This window comes from Monodon monoceros, unplaced genomic scaffold, assembly GCF_005190385.1.
Source record: "Monodon monoceros isolate NGI ecotype Baffin Bay Population unplaced genomic scaffold, NGI_Narwhal_1 Super_Scaffold_3, whole genome shotgun sequence".
NCBI lineage: Eukaryota > Metazoa > Chordata > Mammalia > Artiodactyla > Monodontidae > Monodon > Monodon monoceros.
The window spans coordinates 64,819,829-64,838,807 of NW_021703780.1; the positions used below are offsets into that span (position 1 = coordinate 64,819,829).

Here is an 18,979-nt window from a genome sequence, read left to right on the forward strand (position 1 = left end):
TGCTTGGGAAGGGTGAGGCAGGCAGAAAAGGCATCTTGTGCCTAAGTGATGTGAAAGTCCCCCATTCAAGGCATCCTTCGCTGAGATTAAGCATGGCCCTGTTCCCATTCCTCTTAGCTGAAGAGCCCCTTCTGGCTTGAGGGAAGTGAGGGCAGAGCATTTCAGGGCTTAGGGGGCGCTCAGAGACCTCAGAGAGAATCTGCTTTGGACTAAAGCATTCCCCCAACAAAATTCAACTGAGCCTCTCCCGCAGCAGCTGCTCTCCTAAGGCTCCTTAGCGCTCGGGCTGCCCCTTTGCTCCAGGCCAGTGGAGGGCCCCCGCCTCTCAGCAGACTTGCCCCTCCTCCTGCTGGCCGCTGGGGATTGGCGGGCCAGGGGCGGACCGGGGGCGGGGCCGAGCGCCCTTCATCCCCTGCCGCTGCGCTCAGCCGAGAGCAGAGCGGACAGCACCGGCCCGAGCGGAGCATCGCCCGTCCTCACCTGCGAGGCCAGGTACTGCTGGGGGCGCCGACCCCCCGTCCAGGGGCACCGAGCGGGCGGAGCCCTACTGTCCGCTTTCGCGTCTGGAGCTGGGCTCTGGGCAGATCCCCTCGCCCGCCCTGGCTCCGGGCAGGCGCCCCAGCCTCCGGGGAGCCAAAGTCCCGAGCGCTCCAGGCGCAGGTCTGGGGACCCGCCAGCTCCCAGCTTGAGCTAGTGTCCTGGGAGGAGCACCTCGTGGTCTTGGGGCCTCTCGCAGGGCCGGGCGGGATAGCAGGAGGTCGGCGGCACCCAGGGCTGGGGTCACAGGACGCCTTGTTGGGGGCTAGGGTGGCACGCGATGGGTTTCCCGAGGCACGGTGCAAGGGCGCGAGCTCGAGAGGGCCCGGGGGGGGAGCCTAAGAGGGCCGGGAGCAGGCCCTGGAGCGCTGCCCCGACGGGCGCCTGACAAGCAAATCGGCCCGCTGGCACGCCGGGCGTCAGGGTATATTTATCCCGCTGCGTTAGGCAGGGGCTTGAGGGCAGATCGGGCCAGGCTGCCTGAGGGGCCGCGTGGCACATGTTGGTCCCAGAGTCCGTGCCATTTGCAGCCAGGCCAGCGGGCACGGCGGGCACAGGGCGAGCGTGGCTCCCTGGATTGAGGGCGGGGCTCGGTCTGAGCTCCTAGAGCTGACAGTGCGTTCAGGGGCGGAGGGAAAGGACCGGGACTAGGTTTGCAGGAGCCCGCCCCCACCCGATTGGCCCCTTCGATTGGCCACAGCGAGTGCGTGCGTTTGTTTACACCCGGGGAGGGGGAGGCCAGGGGCGGGGCCTGTGGGAATCCATCCTTTCCCCCCACAGTGACCTGAGCCCTGAGCCCAGGTGTAGGCTTTGGGACAGGTCTGAGGGAGACTAAGTCAAAGGTCCTTGCACCGTGGGAGCCACCTCGACCCAGGCCCATCCTTCTTTCAGCCTGCCAGTCCTGTCCTTCCTTCCATGACTGCCTTCAGCCACTGTGCTGGACCTGAAAGGGGCCCTTCCTCTTTAGTACACAGTCTGGCATGGGGGCTCACTTCCTTCTGGAAAGGAAGCAAATGCCTCAGAGGTTCTCAGTCTGGAGCATAGCAAGCTGGAGAGATCCAAGGACAGGTCCATTTTGAGAGGGGGAGGTTCTGCACAAACATGGAAGGCTTCCTGCAGGAAGCACCAAAGGTGGGAAAAATCAGGGGTGGATGAGGCCAGGCCTGGCACATCCCTAAGAGGGCTGGAATGCTGGGATCAGTAATGAGAATCTCAGACTCCTTGAGGTTGAGGGCTGGGGGCTGTGTCTCTGGGGAGGGTGGGGGTGTACATCTCAGAACTTTGTTCTGCCTGGGCCCATAGAGCCACTGTCCTCACTGGCTTCCCAAGCCACCCTTTGTTCTGTACTGGTTCTTTGGGCCCATGTCACAAACACCCCCCGCATCCAGGCTCCAGGTGGCAAGAGCATGAGAGCTGGTTGCTCCTGTCCTAGTGCCTGCTGCCCTAGCAAGTAGCCTTAGAGCCCTGGAAAAGTGGAGAAACTGAGGTGCAACAGGACAAGCTGGGTGGTTCATGGTCTCTGGGTGGGGGCAGGGAAGGTTTTTGAGCCAAACTGAGTGCACCCTGAAAGTCTGGGGTGGGCAGGGTGCAGGCACTCAGTCTGAGGGGGAAAATGTTTTGGGGGAGTGGTTGGCTACAAGAGAGGTACAGTTTTGGCATCTGTGTGCACAGAAAACTGGGGCGGGATGTGCAGTCTATACCATAATAGGATAGGGGCACTGCAGGAGGATGTTCCAGTGCAGACATGGCTGGGGAGCCAGGCGCCACTTGGAGCAGGTGAAATGGGGTGGAGGCTTGCCAAAGACCTTGAACCCATTCCATTCATTTAATATTTACTGAGTACCTACTGTGTGCCTGTGCACACTCAATCTGGTGGATGGAGGGCTGGACTTTGGATAAGACAGATGCATGGTGGGGGCGCTCTAGAGGACCAGGCAGGGCTTCTGGGGGCTGAAGGGAAGGACCAGCTGCTGGGCAGGAGGGGCTTTCCGGCCAGCGGCCTGGGGTGGCTTGAATTTGAATTTCCGCTCTGCGGGCCACGTCCTGTACACAGCCTCTCAGCCAGCACGTCTGCACACGTGCATGGCTGCTGAGGATGGGGGTCACTTCAACTGACTGTCCTCTCTGTATACCTTTCCTATTGTGTGGGTAGACAAACCATGGGTGCTGGACTAGGGGGCTCTGAGCTTTCCAGCTGAGCCTGGCCTGTGGCCCCAGTGGGCTCAGTCCCACCCTCTGGATGTCTGCACCTGGCTAATGGGAGCATAACCTGCCCTTGTAGGAACTTGGAAATGCTGTGGCATCCCTGCAGTGCCCACTGGGCCTGCTGCCCCCTCACCTGGGCCTCTGGCTCCCTCTACTTCTTGCACCTTCTGGGATGCTCTGTCTTGTCTTGCTGTCTCTCTGTCTCTTTCTCCATCTGGCTATCTCTAAATGGTTGGCCATCTCTGTCGATCTGTCTGTCACTTATCTGGTTGTCTGTCTACCTGTCTGAATGTCTATCCACCCATCTCTCTGTGTATTCTTCTCTATCTGTGTCCCTCTAGATCCGTCTGCATTTCTTTATCTCCCCGTGCCTGTCTCTTGGTCTGGATCAGTATGCATGGACACAGATATCATGTGTGTGTGTTTTCTCTCCCTGTCTCTCTCTTCCCTCCCTCTGACTCTCTCTGCTTCTTCCTGACATTGGATGGCGCCTCTCCTCTGGGCTGACCTTGCCTTCTGCCCCCACATCGGGGTCTCCAGTGAGTCCTGAGCTGCCCCAGGCCCCCGCTCCAGCTTTCTTTGGGGCCAGAAGGCCGGCTGTCCAAATATTTGGCCGCCTCCAGGGGATTCCGAGTCAGCAGGGAGGAGGATGGGCTGGCTGGCTCGGGGTCTCCCCTGCCCCTGGGGGGGCCACAGGCACGTGATGTCCTGTCCTTTGCCTCAGCTGAGCCTCAGGCTGCACGTCCTTCTCAGCAGGCTGGCAGTGGGCGGGGGGGCTGCTGCTGGCTCTGGCCCAGTCTTGAGGCAAGAGGTTCCGACTGCAGCTTCCACTGGGGGCAATCTGAGCAAGGAGGGTCCAGGGGTGGGCAGAAGGGGAGGCCTAGGTGTCTGGGGATAGGCCCAATGCTAAGCATCTGTTAGGTTTAGAAAATGTACCCTGTCACAGGAAAGTCCATCTTCCGGCCCCAGCTGGGGCCCTCAGATCCTCCTAGACACTTCCGGATACCCGGAACACAGAAGCACCGGGCCATAGAGCTAGGGGATGAGGGGCTGGTGTGGCCAACACATCAGTGCTCTGCACCATTTGCCTTCCTCTCCTGCATGCTACCCCCTCAGTACCAGCCATATGTTGGCCACACACTAGCCCCTTACTCGGTGTTGTTGGCAATGGGGGAGTAGTGGATGGAAGACTGGATCTGCTGAGGTCAAAATCTGGAGTTGTGGGTCTGGTGGAGGGGCAAGGGGTTTGTTTTAGTATCCTCCCGCGTTCCGAACACCCGCCCACACACCCTGTCCCTAGACCCCTGACCTCAGCAATCAGCTCCACACCAATCTCTGTGACTCTGCCTTGAGAACATACAATCCAGATGTGTCTGTTGAATCCAGTTTCCCTGTTAACTGATAGCTTGTCCAAGGAGGGTGTTATCCTTCTGAAACCTGGAGAAGCAGGTGGGCAAAGGGGCTCTAGGGAGGGACACCTTCTCTCAGCTAATGATGGGAGTGGTAAGTAAGGACTGGTGAACTAGAACTGGGGGCAGCCCTCATCCGTGGGCCCCCAGGGATGACCACAGTGGACCCTTAAGCCAGGCCAGCCGCCTCTCACCTGAGATCTGAGCTAAGGTGAGGGCTGCCCAGGCACAAGGAGCCTGGGGGCCATGGCAGCAAGCTCTGTGGGGTCTGTGCCTCCACCAGCACATGTGGCTACAGAACCGAGGGAAGAAGGACAGTGTGACTGTCTCCCTGTAGTTAGCCTGCTACTGCAGACCCACTCACGTCCCTGAACACTGGGGAGGAAAGCCGGGCTCAGAGCCCTGGTGGCTCCAAGGCCCTGGATGTGGGGACAGAGAGGTGAGCTTCCCATAGCAGGTGACACAAGCAGTGGCCCCACAGTGGCTTGGATTCCTGGATCTCGAAATCTTTAATTAGCCAAACTCAACGCCTGTCGAGGAGGTGTGCCTGACGAATTCTCACCCTGTGATGTTTGCATGGGCGGGCATTACCTGCTATGCTATCCCCATGGCTTCTGCACCCCCCCCTTATCTCTCCACAGAGCAAACAGGCCCCAGGGCAGTGGCCTGGACCATCGATTTACTGCCTGAACCATGCTACACCCATGACAGATGCCATTCTGATGATCTGCCCAAGGTCGCAGTGATCTCCCCACCCAAGAGCCTGACCCCTCTCTGGGAGCCTGTGGTCTGCTCTGGGGGCGAAGTCCTCAGGGAGGCTTCTCACTCTGTCCCCACCTTTGGTCAAACCTCACAGAACCCCCGGAAGACAGGAAGGCACTGAGGTCCTGAGTGGGGAATACTTTGTCCATGGTCACATGGTGAGGCAGGGCCAGGTCAGGCCTCAGATCCAGAGTGTCCACTCTGGGCTTTTCCCACAGTTGGTCAGAATCTGCTGGCAGCTTTCCTCAGGCAGGGGCTATCCCCTGAGTCTACTCCGATACCCGATGCAAAGGAGCCTGGCAGGCGGCAGGCCTGAGAGACAGGAACTGTCAAAACTGGGCTGCCAGCCTCAGGAAATGCCTGGAGGTCCACATGTCAGGCCAGTACTAATCTCTACCCTGGCCCCCCAGGCCTTAGCCTTGCCCTAACTGAAGTACAGATTCCTTGACCTTGACTTCAAGGCCCTTTCAGGCTTGTCTATAGCCACGGAACCTTCATTCTATCCTCACAGCCTGCCTTATACCATACCTCAGGGCCTTTGCCCATGCTGTGCACTCTGCTTGAGATACTCTTTCTTGTTTCCACATCCTGGGGGCTCCTGCTGGAATTTCAGAACTGGCTCCCTCACCTCCTCCTCCAGGAAGCCTTCCTTGATGCCCCTCTCTCTTCTTTTTTGAGTCCCAGCACTATGTGGCTTGGTTAAAAGCTACACTATGTGCTGGGGTTCCCCTGCAGGAGCCATAGGGTGGGGGATGTCTGTGTGGGTTTTGTCCCTTCCAGACTGGAAGCCACTTGAAGAGGGGTATTCCATGTCCTCTCTGGGATCTCAGGCCAGCCTGAGACCCAGCAGTGACTGGTCGTGAGTAATAGGCAGGACCTGAAGGTCTAGGCCCAGGTCCTGCTTGAGGGGATGGGGAGCCTGGAGCCAGGGCCTCAGGCACTTTGGCCATGACCATGCCATGGGCTGTGGTCTCCCTGGAGGCATTGCCTGGCTACTAGGGAAGAATATTAAGGCAGAGCAGAGTGCTTTGTCCAGGCTGCTGACTCAGCACACTCGGAGGGCCTGTCCAAGCCTGCCCCGGGCGGAAGGCCAGGCAAGGGCAACCCCAGCTGAGAGCCAGAGGGCACTCTGGAGTGACTCTGGAGACCAGGTGCTGGTATCCTTGGAGGGGTGCTGTTGGTGAGGCTCAGGGCAGGGGCATGAAGAAGACAGGCTTACCTTAGGGACTCTGGTCCAGGGGAAGAGGGCGTTAGAAGAGATGCTCAAATTGTCATGATCCTATGTGGACAGGCTGGAGGAGAGAAGGGTTCAGATGCCAGCATCAGAGGAAGGAGAGGTAGGTTGAGGGATCCAAGGGTGCCAGGTATGGGGTACTCAGGACTGAGGTACCTAGGATCTGAACTCTGGCTTGGGGCTGCCTGGGGCCATTGCAGGGAGGTCCTCTGGTCAGTTCTGTGTGGCTGCTGCCTCCAGAACACCAGGGCCTGTGGCCTGAGGCCCGAGTCCTGAGCCTAGCCTCTCCTACCCACCCTAGCCCTGAATGCTGAGTTTGAGACCCCTGGTGCTCCAGCTTCAGGAGCAGACCTGAGACCCTCAGGATCTGGAGTGGGGATGGGGGATTTGGGGCAGGATTCAGGGTTCCCAAGTGGAGGGGCTGCCATGACATCAAGACTAGCCTCTGGCTGACCTGCCTGGCAGTGCTGCCCCCTCCCTGGTCTCCACTCTGGCCTCAGATCTCCTGCTGGCCTATCTGGCCTTCAGGATGTCCGCATGGGCTAGGTGGCTCCCAGCGCCAGTGATGGGAGAGGGGCTAGCGAGTTGTCTGGGCAGCGGGCAGAGTTGGGCCTGGGGAGGAGAGGAGCTGATCCCTTTGGGGTCCAGCAGAGCTATGCCCTGAGCGCAGGGAAGGGAAGACTGATCCAGTGGTCCAGGCCCGTCTACAGCTGGCCAAGGTTCTGAGTTCCTGACCTGGGGCTCCAGGAAGTGGGGAGTCTCCTCAAAGTGTGGGTACCTAAGGGTGGGGGGTTCCCCAGCAGGGGAGGAGAGGCTTGAAAGAGAACATGGCCCTGAGGCCAGAGCTGTGCGGAGGGTGAGGCCTGTGTGGCCCAAAGAACTGGGCCCCAGGGCACCCATTTCCTGGAAGGCCCCTGAGGGCCCTTTGCAGCCAAGCGGGCAGGGTCCAGGTGTCCAGCCACCCAGCACCGCCTTAGGCCTCCTGGCTCCGGGGGGGTAGCCTCTGCGCCTGCCGTTCCCAGCGCCAGCTCTCAGCCCACAGAGGGACCTTTGTTCTGGCTGCCAGCAAAGCCCGCCGGGTGGCTGGGAACAGGGCCCACAGCCCTCGCCCTCTCCCGAGGCCTCCAGCCGTCGGGCAGCGCCATTCTAGGTTGGCTAGGAGGCCCCTGGCACACAGGGCACAGGAAACTGTCTCCCAGTATTAATATCAGGGAGGGGCAATCAGTCCAGGACCCATCCCCAAAGTGGGGTCTGGTGGCCTGGGACTCAGCCTCCTGGGGTCCTGACACCACTGGGCTCTGAACTTAGGTCATCCAATTGAGCTTTACTTCACAGATGGTGAAACTGAGGCCCCAAGGGCTTGCCTGGGTCGGTATGTATATGTGGCAGGGGAGTGCTAGGTACTGGCTGAGGTGTCGCCTCAGAATGTCCTGGAGAACTCAGGTATCCGAGCTCTGCCCCTCAATGGCAGGTTCCAGGGTGGCAGCAGGCAGAGCTGCATGAACATGTATGTCCTCAGTGAACTTCTGGGAGGTGTGCTACAGCTGCACACTTCCTGTGGGAGTCTGGGCTGTGAGCCCAAGGAGCGGGGATAACCAGAGGGACTGCCTGCTCTGTAGACTTCTGACTGCGTCAGTGTGAGAGCCAGTGTTCCTGGTGGTGGTCCCTGAGCCATGGAGGCACCTCTGCAGACGGAGATGGTAGAGTTGGTACCCAACGGCAAACACTTGGAGGGGCTACTCCCTGTCGCCACCCCCACGGCTGGCAACCTGAGGTGAGCGAGGGGCTCATTCATGGCTTAGGGCAGGGCAGGGTGCAGGGCAAGGGGCTGGAGCTGAGCTGCCTGGCTGGTCTGTGTCTGCAGGGTCGAGGGCCCTGGACGGATCTGTGTTGAGGGTGAAGGCTTCCTACCAAAAAGTCCCAGCAAGGAGCCACACTTCACTGATGTGAGCAGGGGTGGCCGTCAGGGGCTCGGGGGCACCCCTGGGAGCTTGAGGGCAGTAATGAGGTGCTATGGGGCAGCGATGGGAGGCCAAGGGATGGTGCGAGGGAATGCTGATTTACCCTCCACAACTTGCTAACTCATCCCACCCCTCCCGTCTCACTCTGGTGCCTGCAGTTCGAGGGGAAGACATCATTCGGGATGTCAGTGTTCAACCTCAGTAACGCCATCATGGGCAGCGGTATCCTGGGGCTCGCCTACGCCATGGCCAATACGGGCATCATCCTTTTCCTGTGAGTGCCCTCAGCAAACCTTCTAAAGATAGGAGCCCTAAACAGGCCACCAATCCTGACCTCCCAGGACCTGCCAGTTTCCTGTCACAAGACCCAGGCTGCACTGGGTGGGCACTTACACTCAACCCAAACCACAGCTGAAAAAAACAGCCGTGGCCAGACAAATATACCTCATTTCCCAATAAACCCGCTGAGATGACAACACGGGGCCAGCCTAACAGGACTGAGTCTGTCCTACCACATTTACACATGATGGATAAACCCCATGGCCAGGCCTTCTGTGGGTACACGTGTCCTTACCTCAGAGCTCTGCCCTGCAGCCTAAATGGAAAACATGTTTCTTCCAAGATCTCAAGGGGAGGTGGTGCTCAGAGGGTCCCCTCTGGGTCACGGCCACCCTGGGTCAGCCCAGGTGATGTTCACCACCCCTGGGGCCTGCTGAGTTTGCATCCACACATGTTGGGGGTCCAGACACCTGGGTCACAGACCCCGCACACCCAGGCCTCCCGGAGTTCATTGCCCCCTGCCTGCCAGAGGAGCCCCAGCGACCTCTTTTCGTCCACCTTCCCCAGGTTCCTGTTGACGGCCGTCGCCTTGCTCTCCAGCTACTCCATCCACCTGCTACTCAAGTCCTCCGGGATTGTGGGTGAGCCCCAAACCTGGCCTGTAGCAGGGAGGGGTGGGCTGGGGAGAGCACTCCTGACTGTCCTGATTCCCTGTCCCCACAGGCATCCGTGCCTATGAGCAGCTGGGCTACCGTGCCTTTGGGACCCCAGGAAAGCTGGCGGCAGCCCTGGCCATTGCGCTGCAGAACATCGGAGGTGAGGCTGATGGGCAGGTGATGGATGGTGGACAGGCTGAAGGCTGGCTGGTTTGGCTGACCTGCCCCTCTCCCCCCAGCCATGTCCAGCTACCTGTACATCATCAAGTCCGAGCTGCCCCTTGTCATACAGACCTTCCTGAACCTGGAGGAGCGGACCTCGTGAGCCCCAGGGTGGGGCGGGGCTGGGTGAGGGTGGGAGGCCCTAGTCTAACCCTCTATGTCCACCACTAGCAGAGCCCAGGCTGGGCTAGTGGGAGAGACAAGACAGGGTGGAGGTGGGGCGCGGAGAGCTGCCGGCAGAGCTACCATTCAGTGCACACTTGTTTATGAAGCACCTTGGGGAAGACTCCCAGGAGGGCCATGTGGGGCAGGGGGTAGTCTGAGGCTGAGGAAGCTGGCCCGCCTAGCCGTGGACCCAGCCTGTGAGCACAGAGCACCTGAGAACCTCAGGCTTAGCTCTAAGCTCCTGCTATTCCTGACCGTGGCTTGGGTGTTAGCCTCCCCACCACCTCGCCCCAACCAAGAAATTAAGCCTACAGTGTCCCAGTTGCCTATCATCAGTTTAGCCAGTTCTCATGGCATAAGCATGTTCTGTGGGTAGGAGCAGAGAAGATAGCCAGGCCCTGCCCTTGACAATACAGCCCCGGCAAGCAGAAAGGCTGCATGGCTGCAAGTAGCTCTGGGAGGAAGGAAACAGCCAGGATTCTGCCGCCAGGCCCTGGGGGCCTTTCCCAAGGAGTTGGCCTTTGGGTTTTCCCTTGAAGGAAGGTCTCATTCCTCATCCCTTTAGCTCCCTGTGTCCACTGTCCATTGAGGGCGTGGGGCAGGATGATGCAGGATGCAGATGCTGGGGGGAACCACAAGGAGCTCAGGTGGTTGGCAAGTCCCTGAGACCCCCATGGAAAATGCCTCAGACCCAGGTCCTTTCATCCCACCCACCCCCCCGGGCCCCTTGGGGCCACTCCATGGGGAGGATGGACCCAGACCTGTGTGTCCTAGGAAAAACAACCACAGTGACTATAATTGTAATGGTTACCAAGCAGGAGCTGAGTGTATTAGTCCTCACCTTGTCCAGGAGAGTGTTGGGAGTGGGCCCATTTTGCAGATGGGGAAAGGGAGGCTCAGAGCTGTGGACATGTATTCTTCAAAGATCACTCAGTGGCACCACGGGTAACCCCGGCTGGGGGTCAGGCGGCCCCATCACCCGAGGCTGAGTGGACTCTAATATCGGCTCCCCACTCCCGTCCCTGCAGGGACTGGTACATGAATGGAAACTACCTGGTGATCCTGGTCTCTGTCATCGTCATTCTGCCTCTGGCACTGATGCGGCAGCTTGGTGAGTGTGGCAGGGCCAGGGCCTTAGAGGGATGCATGGGAGGGGACCTTTGGTCTCACCACCCCCCTCCCCAACTTTACAGGCTACCTAGGCTACTCCAGTGGCTTCTCTCTCAGCTGCATGGTGTTCTTCCTAATTGCAGTGAGTGACCCCCCGCCACGCTCGTCGAGGGAGGGGGGCAGGTCTTTCTGGGAAGCCTGGGTCAGAAGGCAGCTCCTCCAGTCCTGATCTAGATGTGGCTTCACAGTGACTCCACAGGCAGCCTAGCCTGGCGCTGATACCCTCATCCTTCCCTGCCCCCACCTAGGTCATCTACAAAAAGTTCCACGTGCCCTGCCCGCTGTCCCCCAGTTTAGCCAACGTGACAGGCAACTTCAGCCTCGTGGAGGTCATCAAGGAGGAGGCGGGGCTGCAGGTTGAGACGGAGGCTGCAGCCTTCTGCACCCCGAGCTACTTCACCCTCAACACACAGGTTGCAACAGACCAGGGAGGGGGCAGTGGGCCTGGTGAGAGTGTCAGGGGCTGTTCTGACACAGAATCCCTGTTTTGCCAGACGGCATACACGATCCCCATCATGGCTTTCGCCTTTGTCTGCCACCCTGAGGTGCTGCCCATCTATACAGAGCTCAAGGAGTAGGTATCCGTGGCTGGGAGAGGGGGAGGGGGCTGCCTTGAGTTGGTCAGGGGAGAATGGATGTGGTCCTAAAGGGAGGAAAGAGTGACAGGAGCCAAGTCATTTTATCCAAGGTCTCCATGGCTGCCACAAGGGGCGACCGGGGGCAAGAAGGAGGCTCCCTCAGCTACCAGATGGTGAGGGTGTGGTGCCAGAGAGAGACCCCAGGACACGTGGGGGTTTCCCAATGTGGCCCAGCTTGGCACCAATCCCCTCCCCTGCTGCCCCATAGCCCCTCCAAGAGGAAGATGCAGCACATCTCCAACCTGTCCATCGCCGTCATGTATGTCATGTACTTCCTGGCCGCCCTCTTCGGCTACCTCACCTTCTACGGTATGGCTGGACCGTGGGGGCAGAGGCAGAGGCCAGGCTGGGGGGCAAGGGGCTGGCCAGTGGCCATGGCACCCTGCATACTATAGGCGTTCATTAGGTCTGTGATGCCTAACTGTGCCCTGCAGCTGTGGAGGTGTGTTGCCACTCCTCAGTGTCAGGGTCAACCCAGGCTCAGAGCCCAACCCCATCCCTGGACCTCCTGCTGACCACCCTCCCTGCCTGCCACAGACAGGGTGGAGTCGGAGCTGCTGCACACCTACAACAAGGTGGACCCGTTTGATGTGCTGATCCTGTGTGTGCGCGTGGCCGTGCTGACGGCAGTCACACTCACAGTGCCAATTGTTCTGTTTCCGGTGAGCCAATGTGCAAGTGGCCAGGTGGCCAGACCACTGGTGGGGTGGGACTGATGGGGCGGACAGATTGATGACTCTCCCCACCCTGCTTCCCAGGTGCGCCGCGCCCTCCAGCAGATGCTGTTTCAGGACCGCGAATTCAGCTGGTTGCGGCATGTGCTCATTGCTGTTGGCCTGCTCACTTGTATCAACCTGCTGGTCATCTTTGCCCCCAACATCCTGGGCATCTTCGGGGTCATCGGTAAGGGTCTGGCCCTGCTGTGAATGGAGGCAGGGCACTGCCCCAGAGAACTTCCCTTCTGCAGATGCTGGCAGATTCCTAAGCTCGTCCCCTACGTTTAAGTGATGGCTGCTGGCCATGTGCACAGCTTGGCCTCCCATCTGAGATTTGTTCTTAAGGCTCTCCTAATCCATTTTGAGGGCTCAGAGCCACCGAGTCAGTTACCCTTGCTGGGGGTGCTCGAGGATGGAATGGAGCCCAAGGGTCCAGGGGCCTTCACTGAGGATCTCATTGGCTCTTGTCCCCACCTCACATATGAGGAAGTTTAGAGTGATTAAGGGAGAGCCATATAGCTGTTAAGTGGAGAGCCTTGACTGGGCCCCAGGATCATGGGACTATAGGTTTAGGGTTCTGTCCAACTGTCCCAGTTGGGGCTCTGAGTGGGAAGATCAAACAATTCTGAGCCGTCTTTGGGGTGACCCAACTCAGGAGACTGACTCCGCAACCCAGCTCTGCAAGGACCAACACACAGACCTGGGGGCTGAGTATCATTGATATCACTGACAGGACTCTTGGTTCTGTATGTCTGAAAGCCGACTCAAAATGAATTATACAGAAAGTAATGTATTGGCTCAATTAATGGAAAAGCCTTCAGGAATAGCTATACCCAGGGGCCCAATATCCTCAAACTTCATCTCTGTCTCTTGGTCTACCTTTTCTCTTTGCCAGCTTCATTCACTGACAGAGTTTTCTGACACCAAAGGCACTAGCCTTTTATCCTGGTAGACAGAGAACAAGGGGAAGGGCTGATGGGCTCTCCAGAATCAGACAGAGCTCTCGAGTGGAGTCTCGAGACGAGACTCCCTCATCAAGGAATGTTTGATCTCATTTAAGGGTCCACCCTGAACCTTAGCCAATAGGTGGACGTGAGCCAGTGGTGGCCATGCCTTATTCTTTGCAGGTGCCACATCTGCCCCATGCCTCATCTTCATCTTCCCTGCCATCTTCTACTTTCGCATCATGCCCACAGAGAAGGAACCTGCAAGATCTACCCCCAAAATCCTGGTGCGAAGGGCCTGGGGGTTGGTGTGCTAGTGTGGGGATGAGGGGGCTGCCCTGACCTCAGACCTGACCCTGACTTCTGACCCCACAGGCCCTTTGTTTTGCTGCCCTTGGCCTCTTGCTGATGACCATGAGCTTGAGCTTCATCATTATTGACTGGATCTCGGGGACCAGTCGGCATGGAGGAAGCCACTAGGATGACCCCCATCCTGTTCTACTTGTCCTCCTACCCTTGCCCAGACTCTTCAGCCCCTGCTCCCATCCAGTGGCCAGTTGGAGGGGGAAGAGAAAGACGTGGTGAACACTATGGCATTTGGCCCTGCCCCATGTCCTCTCTGTCGAAGTTTTTGTTAGAGCCAGGACCAAGGCCCTTGGGCCACTACCCTGCTGAGCTCCTGGCCTACAGGAGCTTCCTGAGCTGGGAGCAAGGTGGGGCTGTACCCCTGCTCCCTTCCTGCTGCCTCAGGTCCCACCCAAGCCCCTTATTCTCTTTGCACAGGTGCATAGACTGAGGCCCAGCAGCTGCCCCCTAAGGTCACATAGCCTGTAGGGGAACAAAGAGCTGAATTAGGCCTGCAGTCATCCCGCCACCTTGCTCCTGGGCCATGGTCTGCACCCTGGGGCTTCATCTCCCTCAGCCTGCTTGCCTTTCCTCCTTCTGTCACCTAGGCCCCTCTCGTGGGCTCAGGCCCTTGGATAATCTGGTCCTCTTTCCCATCCCCTCCACCGGGAGCAGAACCCCCTCATCCTATGCTTGAGGGTGAGGCTGGTGTGGACACCCCAAGGGACCCCTTTCCTGGTCTTTCACCAGTCCTGGGGAGGCTGGGACTCCCCCCACCCCAAGCCCAGGCCATAGCTCACATTCCACTGCTGGGAGAAGAAAGAAGCTGAGGCCCAGAACGTGTCTGCCCCTGGGAGCCAGAGACCCCAGGGGCCAATCTGGGGCAGGGATGGAGAGGCTGGCAGCCCCCTTTTATAAATATTATACATAAGACCAGCTGTGCTTTATATTCTTGATCTCAATGGTCCCTGGGTTCCTGGAAAGTGGTGTGGGGGCCGGGACATGGATGGTGATGGAAGCCTGCCCTGCCTTTTTCCCTGGGATAAGGGTGGGGACAGGGTGAGTCCCCTACTACACCCCGACCCTGCCTCCCAAACCAGCCAGTGGTGTGCTGAGACCCAGCTCTGGGCCTGGGCCAGGCTCAGCACAGACCTGCTTTCTCACGGGGTGAGGTGGGGAGGAATTAATGAGGCCCCAGGAAATGGGACAGAGAGAGGCCTCCGGAAGGAGGCAACGTGAGGTGCATCCCCAGCAGCTTCCAGGGAGGGTCTGAGCTGGGGGCGGCTGAGCCCTGCAGAAGCCCTGCAGAAGGGCCCCCTGCCCTCCCTAGCTGCCATGTCAACCCTCTGCCAATGCCTTAAATCTGGGGACAAAAGTCCAGGGGTCCTGTGCCCTGTCAGGCTAATCTTTTATTAATAGTAAAACCTACTACGAATAAAGGTGGGTTAGTGATTGCCTGTATGTGAGGCCTGAGTTTTGAGTGGGGGAGTCCAAGGCAGGGCAAGAGCCGCAAGGATGCAGGGCAGCCCCAGGTGGCCTGGCCCGGGTGGGACTGGGAAGCTGCCCATTGCCTGAGGCAGGCCTGAATCAGCTGGGACCCAGCAGGACGGAGCTGCCCAGGCCTTGGCATCAAACCCTCATTAGGAGAGACCCTGCACCCGGCTAGGCGGCCAGGGAAAGGGCAGCAGGAAAAATCCGGTTTGAACTGGCAAGGCAGCTGCCGGCTTGAGAAACCCCTGAAGAAAGAACTTCCTCAAGCTGGTGGCTGCTAGGCCCATGGCAGTGCCAGCTGATCAGAGGGGGGCTTCCTGAGTCTGGTTCTCAACAGCCCCAGGCGCCTGACTCCAGCCTGGGGACTCACTCAGGAGCCCCGTGGCCCCAGAAAAGAGCTGGACACTGGCCTAGAGGTGGCCGCAGCCCAGAGTGCCCCTGGCATGCAAGGCTGCCCTCTGGGGGTCTCTGGCGTCTTCCTCGTCAGGTGAGGCCATGGCCCTGCCTGAGACCCCTGGCTCCTGTGGAGCAGGAGGCAATAAAGGGCAGGGTCCATCCTGCTGACAGACCCCGGGGATCTTTTCTCAACCTCCCTCCATCCAAAGAAGGCTGCAGGTCAGAGCAGCAGCAGGACTGCCTGGAATCTCTTAAGACCCCAAGCCTGGCTTCAGGCCTCTCAGACCAGGGCGATGAGCTGAAAGTCGCTCCACCCACCCCTCCCCGCTGCCACACACTTACACACTCACCCACATATACACAGCTGGGGTGGAGGAAGGACCCTGGCCCCTGGAGGCCACCTCCAAGCAAGTTCTCCTCCAGACTGATTGCTGGGCAGCAGGCTCCAGGGGCAAGGGGGCAGGCAATGTGGCCACTACACTATATCGAAAAGTCAAGTGTCCACAAGACTGTTTGTAAATGAGTATCTCTGACTGTCAAGTTCCAGCCATTCCGCCTCCACGAGGATGCGTCTGCAGGCCCTTGGTCATCACTAAGCATTTTTGTATGTTTTGAAGAATTTCCCAGGTCTTTTTTCTTCTGGTTTGCTTTTTAAAATTTGCTCTGAAAAAAAATTTTTAAATCTGAAATGTTAACAAATTAGAGCAGGAATTCCCTGGCGGTCCAGTTGTTAGGACTCTGTGCTCTCACTGTTGAGGGCCCGGGTTCAATTCCTGGTCGGGGAACTAAGATCCCACAAGCCATGTGGTGCAGCCAAAAAAAAAAAAAACCCCAAAATTAGAGCAGCACAGAGGTCGTCAATATTTCTTTTCACCACTTTTCTTATGACTGCTTGTAACAGAAAAATAAGATAATACAGACCAGGAAAAAGGGCCAAAGCATAGGCCTTGGTCTCCCTGACCAGCAGCTGCCCCTGCCTGCACCCTTCTCACCTGTGTGCACATGCACACATTCGCCTATCAACTGAAAAGGAATTCATTGTTCACTCATTTGACAAGTATTTATTAAGATTTCCTATGTGCCAGGTACTCTTCTAGCACCTGTATGTACAGCAATGAACAAAGTGAAGAGCCCTGCCTTCCTTGGACTTATAGGTGGGGGATTGGATTCAGACCAGAAACATGAGACATAATCAGTAAGTTATATCATTTGTTAGCATATGATCAGTAGTATAGGGAGTAAAGGACAATGAAGAATAAGGGTTAGGGGCTGGCTTCCCTGGCGGTCCAGTGGTTAAGACTCCACGTTCCCAATGCAGGGGACACGAGTTTGATCCCCGGTCGGGGAACTAAGATCCCACATGCCACGTGGTGCAGCCAAATAAAATTAAAAAAGAACAAGGGTTGGGAGGTGGGTCAGGGTGGGCCTCACTGAGGAAGGGATGTTTGATCAGAACTTGGAGAGGGAGAAAGCCATGCAGATGTCTGCAGGGAACATTCCAGCCAGAGGGATCAGCCAGTGCAAAGCCCTGAGGCAGAATGTGCCGGCTTGGGAGAGGAGCAGCCAGGAAGCCATCGAGGCTGATGCTGAGAGAGGTGGGAGAGGGTAGAAGGGGCGATTGGGGGCTAATGAGGGGATGTTGTGGGACCATGCCAGCCACCATAGGACTTTGGATTTTTCTGTGGAAAAGGCAAGAGCCAATGCCAGGTCCTGAACAGAGGAGGGGGCAGGATCTGACTCAGTAGCAACTCTAGGTTTTAAATGGATTATTCTGGCTGCTGCATTGAGACTAGACTCTGGGGTGGGAGATGGGGAGCCAAGGGTGACACTGACACAAGGGCTACTACAGTTGTTCCAGACAAACATATCAGGTGTCTCAGCCCAGGTAGTGGCAGAGTTGGGGTGAGACGTTGGGCATATCCTGAAGGATTCCCTGATGGCTTGGGTACGTATGAGGGGAAGGGCAGAGACAAGTCCAGAGTGACTCCAACTTGCCACTGTATCTGCTGAGGGAGGCGGTGGGAGGAGTAGGCTTGGGAGGGAGATCAATTTTGCCCATGAAAAGTTTAAAACACTGACTGGACATCAAAGTGGAAATGCCATGTTTGCTGCTAGGTGTGTGACTCAAGTTCAGTAGAGTGACCAGTGCTGGAGCTTTGGATCTGGGAGATAAAGAGTGTGGATTGGTACTTAAAGCCAGGCTCCTGGATATGATGGGGGCAGATGGGTTTGGAAGGAGGAGGGCAGCAGTAGGGACTGAGCCCTGGAACATTCCTCTGTTAGGAGGTAGGAGAGATGAGGTGGAACCAGCAAAAAAGCTGGAGGGAGCAGCCAGGAGGTGGGAGGAAACCCAGGAGAATGTGGGCTCCTGGGAAGCAGACGAGCATCAGCTGCTCAAGCAGGTGAGGGTGGAGCACAGACCACTGGGTCCAGCAACGTGTAGGTCACTGAGGACCCTGACTACGGCTTTTTTTGTGGAGGGAGGGGCAAGCCTGCCTGGAGAGGGTAGAGGAAAGAGAGGTAGAAAAGAAAACATAAAGTGTAGACAATTTGTGTGAAGTGAGAGGAGCAGGGCCAACAGAGGCGTTTATGGAAGACTGGGAAGAAGCCCCTATTGAGGGTAAGAGATTCGAAGAAGCTGGCAGCGTGGTGGGCTGGAGGCAGGTGAAGGACTTCTGGGCCAGAGCCCTAGAAGTACTGAGCTGGAAGACAGTACGCGGAGCTTGGGGAGTCGTATCAGGGAACACGCAGGGTGGCCACAGCCTGGCCTGGCCAGGCCAATTGCTGGTAGCTAGGAACATCATGGGTCCACGATGAAGCCAGGGACATCAAAGAGCATATGCAGGGACCCAGAAGACTCTTCCAGATCTCTGCCTTGACCTCAGTTTAAAGTCATCCAGCAACTAACTTTCAAATGACGTGGAACAGTAATAATAGACTGCAAGCTACTTAGGAAGAAAAAGTAGCCCTGGGAAAAATCGGAAAGAACAAAACTGCTTTCAAAACCATACAAGGCTGCAAACCTGCCCTGCCACGCACAGCGGGACCTGGACAGGATTAGACTTAACCCGCACACCCCACCCCCACCCCCGCCCCAGAAGATCCATAGAAGGCGGCCTCTGCTGCCCCCTGGCGGTCAAAGGCCAGAGTCTGGGCGGCGCAGTGACCCACCCAACACGTTACAGGACCTGGTAGTGGGGATGGTCAGCTATGGCTGTGAAGCGGGGCCCTGAGGCTCCAAGGCTGTCCAGGAAGGCGTCCTGGCTGGCGCATGGGAAGAGGGCAGGCAGGAAGGCTCCGGGCGGGGCGGGGCGGGAGGGTGAGGAACTGCCAGTCCCACACTTGGCCGGGTCCTCAGGGAGCCAGGCCTGGGCCCCCCATGAGCTGCCTGACCTTGGAGGGGTTCCTGGTGCGGAGGAAGGGGCCGAGTCCCAGCCCCACCCTTGACCAAGCGTTCTGGGAGCCCCACCAAGCATCGCCCAGCTCCTCTCCTTATGCTGCCCACATCTACTCTGGGGTCAAGCTCAGCAAGGCACCCGGAGCCCCCAAATCGCACCGGAAGCAGGGGAAGTGCCCACCGGGATAGTCAACCAAATCAGCGTTTAATCTCCGCTGTGAATTTGCGGGGTGGAGGCTAGAAAACATCCTGGAACGGAGGCGGCGAAGATGCCAGGACCAGAAGAAGCAGGAAGGCATGTGTCATGGCACGTTCTGAGGATGGGCCGAGAGGGCGGCTAAGGCTGGAGGAAGGCCAGGAGGGATGGGGTCAGAGCAGGGCAAGGGCCATGGGGCGCCACGGACGTCTCTGAGCCAGAGGACACCGAACGGCTACTGCCCTATGGAGGGAGG

General features: G+C 58.1%; 1 protein-coding gene across 2 annotated transcripts; it reads left to right on the plus strand.

Moving 5' to 3' along the window:
* Positions 1-414: 414 nt before the first annotated feature.
* SLC38A3 (solute carrier family 38 member 3) lies at positions 415-14,176 on the plus strand. 2 transcript variants are annotated; one of them, XM_029243031.1, is made up of 16 exons: positions 415-492; positions 7,767-7,921; positions 8,012-8,093; positions 8,267-8,382; positions 8,955-9,028; positions 9,111-9,203; positions 9,283-9,364; positions 10,459-10,541; positions 10,624-10,682; positions 10,849-11,013; positions 11,095-11,174; positions 11,447-11,547; positions 11,776-11,900; positions 11,997-12,141; positions 13,082-13,185; positions 13,274-14,176. In XM_029243031.1, exons 2-16 carry the CDS (start codon positions 7,821-7,823, stop codon positions 13,376-13,378), a joined length of 1,515 nt encoding a protein of 504 aa, XP_029098864.1. In that variant the 5' UTR covers positions 415-492; positions 7,767-7,820; the 3' UTR covers positions 13,379-14,176. The 2 variants fall into 2 exon arrangements, with proteins under 2 accessions (XP_029098864.1, XP_029098863.1); XM_029243030.1 differs by lacking the exon at positions 415-492 and having other exon boundaries at positions 558-7,921; positions 10,849-11,174; positions 13,274-14,056.
* The last annotated feature ends 4,803 nt before the right edge of the window (positions 14,177-18,979 follow it).

What these genes read in the sequence shown, in the direction of transcription:
- SLC38A3 (XM_029243030.1), top strand. Translation starts at nt 7,821, where the DNA reads ATGGAGGCACCTCTGCAGACGGAGATGGTAGAGTTGGTACCCAACGGC. An exon ending in CGGCTACCTCACCTTCTACG is followed by an intron (nt 11,548 to 11,775) that starts GTATGGCTGGAC and finishes TGCCTGCCACAG; the next exon opens with ACAGGGTGGAGTCGGAGCTG. An exon ending in TGCCAATTGTTCTGTTTCCG is followed by an intron (nt 11,901 to 11,996) that starts GTGAGCCAATGT and finishes CCTGCTTCCCAG; the next exon opens with GTGCGCCGCGCCCTCCAGCA.